Raw genomic sequence first — 4,827 nt, forward strand, 5'->3', positions numbered from 1 at the left:
GGGCCGCAGCATGGGGCTTTGAACTCAAGCACCGCTTCGAGGAGTTTGAACTATTCTCGCGCCTGTAGATTATGAAATACAGAAATTTTCTTAGATTCAATTTTGTAGAGAATGCCAGGCCCTGCATGGTTTGTAAAAGTCACTTTTTTCATAAACCTGCTGGTTTTATCAAAATACGCCGAAAACAAAAATTTGAACACCGAAAAAAGTCGGGATATTTCAGTTTTTCTCAGTTTTTCTTTACAGACAACAATTGTTTCACTCTCAACACCACAAACCCGTATATTTTCTTTCAGTCCGCGTGATTCTGCATTGAATGATGGTATTTGCAACCCTCTACCCATAACATAAAGCAATTTTCCGGCATTTGAACGTGGAAAAACCTAATATTTTGTACTTTGAACGAGATTTGAGCTATTAAACAGGGTGGGATTATTCTGTAATTTTGCAAAAGACAATCTCTAGGCAATTTCAGAACGATAATTAAAGTGTAGAGCCCATTCAAACGTCTTACTGGGCCAACACACAAATTTACAGAAATGCCGAGCGCCTGGTGGGTAGGCAACCCAGCAGTGCCATCCCTTCCGCGCACTTTTTGAGCGTCAGTAAGGTCCGGAAATGAATATCGGATGGCAGAATCGAAATCAGAGGGGTATAATTAGTCGGAAACGACACCCTGCTTGTCGTTTTGGCATAACTTTTGCAAAGTGTTCAAAAGGGTTCAAACCTTGAACAGATTTGGTACAGGGGCTTTCTCACCGTGGGTATCACATCAGTGGACCATCCACACATCCTCGCGATGTGAAACATTAGCAAAGAGGCATGTTTACGCCGATTTTCATAGCTAGAACAGCCAAAATCGCATTTTGTACAAGGTGTCCAAAAACTGTTCAATATCTCGGCTCCACACGCAGCCATCGAAATGGGCTGCGGACCAAAAGTTTCTAAATGGTCTCAGGAACCTCTGTGCCAAATTTCATGCTTTTATCACGATTTGCAAGATTGTTATGGGTACCTCTTGCACTACCAAGTGCAAATCTCACAAGAAGTTGGTGTGTTTGACGCGCAGGAGGCCGAGGAGGCCGCCGCAGCCAAGGAGACGAGACGGGTGAATCGCGTCGCCGCACACGAGGCCAAGGTGCACGCCGCGGCTGAGGCGGCGGCGGCGGCGGAAGCTGCGACTCACGAGGCAGACACTGCGGGCAGCGTCGCCAAGTCGCCGTCAGGTACACAAGGACACTGGGTTGTTTTCGACTGTGTGCGATAATCACTGGGAAATATATGTTTGTGCATTACGATACATTTTTCAATTTGCTTTTCACAAAATGAGTCGTATATGTGCACCCTCCCACTGCACTAAGCTCACAGTCTTGTTCGTCATTCGATTTCAAGTCGATACGTGTACATTAACATTAACAATCTCGAATTCTAATTGTTCGACTTCTTTCATGGAAAAATTTTCTGTACCCGATACAACCATTTTTGACAGTGATTGTTTGTGATATGCCGTCACGCTCGAAGAGCTGGAGGGTCGTGTCTGACAAAGCTGGGTCTTCTTTTTTCAGCGTTTTCGTGTCAAAGCTACGAACTGTTCGTGGGCCAGGAGAAGGGCAACATTGACGACAACAACAGGGAGAAGATGAGCATCCGGTCGGACGACTGCGCCGAGTCGCTGAGCGAACACCACACCCGCGCGGGCCAGACAAAGTCGCGGAAGATGAGTGCAGTAAGTCCCCGACGGCACGGTCCTGGCGCACCAATAGGGGGAGATTGTCATTTGGGGGTTTCCCGTCTTCTAACATCGCGAGCTTGATGACCCACATTATCTGGATTCGAAATCGCTGGCCTGGAACACCAGGACCGCCTTGCTTCCGCTTCAGTGCGAGCATGTGAGAGTCCACCTCACGGCCAGGGTGTTGCGGCACACCTCCTGTGAGAGAGCAACGGCCATTTCATTTTGAATCCAGATGGTAGCGATGTACAGCTTACCAAGTCGCTTTTCGCTGTGATACTTTTGCAGCTAGTGTGCTCTGTATATGTGTGTGCTGATGTGTAGACTGTTTCCTGACTTGGGAAACTGTAGGAATGTCCCTGACCCTTCCTGTGTATATAAGATTCACTAATATGAATTATCTCTACATGGTGTGAATTCACATTGCACATTATACTAGACGAGCACTTTATTTTTACAATTCTTTCTTTGACCTGGGAATTTTGAATTTGGTTCTATTGTAAATTGAGTATGATGCCAGAACGTTCAATCTTGGGTTCAAATTTTTCAATCGTCAGCAAATTTTACTGTTTGTCTGCACTCTTTACGGTATATCACACTTCTAATCATACAATTTTCGATTTAAATGGTCGCGTCTTCTAGTCGCTTTTGTATGTACAGTATCGCTCACCTACTAAACCAGACTTTCATTTTGCTTACCAGGATAGCCTCACGGAGGTACGTTTAAACCTAAGAAAATGTTACAACCCCAGGGTTACTTGCTTTATCTGGAGTATCCTGCGTACATTGGGCTACTGTGCGCCACTATGAAGCTTTTCTCTTTTTCTCTTACTTATTAAAAACAACATTCAAAAAGAAACTTAACTTTATATTTGTAAGTTTTCAGGAACATAATCAAATTATTAGTTGTCTTGATAGCGCAAGTAACACCTGGGGCCTAATTAAACATTTTAATTTCGTACATAATAATGTGAACGTAGGATCCGATACAGCGTGATAATTTATCTGTGTACTGTTTCATTTTTTATTCTATTTTTGTAAGTGGTCCTTGGTCAGGGTAAAGAGTGGACAACAGGCTCGTATATTGTACAAACAGCCAATGTATTTCATATATATATGTATATCAGTAGTTGAGCCTTCAGTGTAAATATTCACAAACGTTCACCATTTTAGACCCGACAAGACCGTACAGTACTGCACGGAATCTCCGAGTTTTGACCTTATTTTTTTTGCGTACTGCATGCTTGGTGTCGTAGTTGTGTTAGTAAAGTAGCCCCACGCGCGAATGCGCTCCTCGCAGCATATCATTGTTGTGCCAGCGAAGCCCTGTACATAGTTCAAGTGGCTTTGGCTGATGATTTGATTGGGTTGGCTTACGTCTGGAAAGTCGAACTTTGCTCACATTTCCAGCCCTGTTAATAGTTCAAGTGGATTAGGCTATACTTTCATGAGATTTGCCTTGGTGTTTAGAAAACCGAGCTGTGCTCTCGCATTACCAACCCTATAAATCGAAATTTCAGGAGTATTTGGGTCATATTTTGATTTGGCTGGCTTGGACTTCTTCAAAGTCGAGCTCCGTAAACATCTCCAGCCCCCAACATTAATTTTGATCGAAACATGCTCGGAAACATGGCTGTGGCGAAAATATTTGACTTCCGAGTCTATATATAGATTCATTTTTATCTTTATGAATTTGATGGCAACTCACCTTGCACGTTGTCCCTATCCAGGCCAGTTTGAGTCTTCCTGGGTCACCGTTCAACATCCGGAGGGCTTCCAGAAGTTCACACCAGTTTGCCATGAGGAACCCGCCCCGCGCCGGTCGCTGGGGTGGAGACCGAAAGCCTCTGGTGCTCAACACTTACCTGGATGCTCAGGTGAGACATGCAAGCGGCCGAGTTGTCGGCACAGCCACGTGAAGCTTTCAGTCACTCACCCTTTCTCTGTTGCCCTCCAGGAACACCTCCCTTACGCCGACGACTCGAACGCCGTCACGCCCATGTCGGAGGAAAACGGCGCCATCGTGGTGCCTGTCTACTACACCAACCTGGGCCACTCGTCGCGCCACTCGTCCTACACGTCGCACGCCTCGCGACTGTCGTACACGTCCCACGGCGACCTGCTGGGCGCGCTCGGCGGCCCCATGGCCAAGCAGCCCACCAAGGAGAGCCGGCTGCGCTCGCGCTCGTCGCGGGCGTCGCAGGCCTCGCAGCAGTCGCACGTCATCACGCAGCAGCCTACCTACCGAGAATATGTGAGTGCAGCTATCACTCCGTCTCCGTCTTTGAGTCGAACGATACTAATCGCCTCTGTTTGAACCTGCAGGAGCCGTCCGCAGACCTGGGTGAGGAGCAGCGCTCCAAACTTCAGGACAACCCCTTCATAGACTCGGGACACGTCCAAAACATAGTCAACATGAAAGGTAATACGCCCGTTTATATGTTTTTCGTGTGGAATTCACATCTTATTCTATGGTTTTGTTTTGCAGACGTGATGGCGCTGAATGACATTATAGAACAATCTCAGGGTCGACAGTCACGGCAAAGTGAACAAGCAGGTAAGTTGCAGCTTGAGCTGCGCTGCGCCATTCCCTGCCGTGCCATGCGCGGCTCAGTGTGCTGCAGTGTGCTGTCCTGGACAGCAATGTTATCAATTTTAGCAATTTGTCACATTAATCAGAAAATGTCTAGGGTTGAGAGTTTGAGAAGCATAAGTGATACATCATTCCTTGTAAATTTGCGAGTGTATGTGACAGAATTAGTATAGAGACCTAAAGTTACCCTCAGGGCATGGCATGCAGTATGCAGTGAACCTAGTGTGTAAAAGCGGTAAAAACACATTTCAGTGTAAACACAATTTCTTGAGGTACTGTCTTATTTATTGTAAATACAAATAGAAGATAGTTTTTTAGTTGTTTTAGATTAGACTTTATATAACTTCAGTGTATATGTGTAACATAGTTCATCGACACCCTGGACTGAAGGACTCGCAGTTCAGCCGTTTGAGCGGTGGGAGCGGCCTCGCCTGAGATAGAGAATAACGGAGAAATTTTGGTCCCAAGGGCTCTAATTTGATGGTAGACTCCTAAGGGAACT

General features: G+C 46.0%; 1 protein-coding gene across 19 annotated transcripts in view; it reads left to right on the forward strand.

Annotated features, from left to right (window-relative positions):
• The window catches only part of LOC113206668 (sodium channel protein para), an 81,304-nt gene that overhangs the window by 53,763 nt on the left and 22,714 nt on the right, over window positions 1–4,827 (forward strand). For 12 of the 19 annotated variants that reach the window (XM_052273654.1, XM_052273646.1, XM_052273656.1 and 9 more), the window contains 6 exons: window positions 1,070–1,226; window positions 1,566–1,726; window positions 3,463–3,609; window positions 3,690–3,986; window positions 4,058–4,154; window positions 4,221–4,289. In XM_052273654.1, the coding sequence (XP_052129614.1) occupies window positions 1,070–1,226; window positions 1,566–1,726; window positions 3,463–3,609; window positions 3,690–3,986; window positions 4,058–4,154; window positions 4,221–4,289 (928 nt within the window). Of the gene's footprint in view, window positions 1–1,069; window positions 1,227–1,565; window positions 1,727–2,434; window positions 2,450–3,462; window positions 3,610–3,689; window positions 3,987–4,057; window positions 4,155–4,220; window positions 4,290–4,827 lie in introns of all 19 variants that reach the window. The other 7 variants (XM_052273644.1, XM_052273643.1, XM_052273645.1 and 4 more) reach the window with 1 other exon arrangement.

Source organism: Frankliniella occidentalis, unplaced genomic scaffold (assembly GCF_000697945.3).
Source record: "Frankliniella occidentalis isolate FOCC.00 unplaced genomic scaffold, Focc_3.1 Scaffold290, whole genome shotgun sequence".
Lineage (NCBI taxonomy): Eukaryota > Metazoa > Arthropoda > Insecta > Thysanoptera > Thripidae > Frankliniella > Frankliniella occidentalis.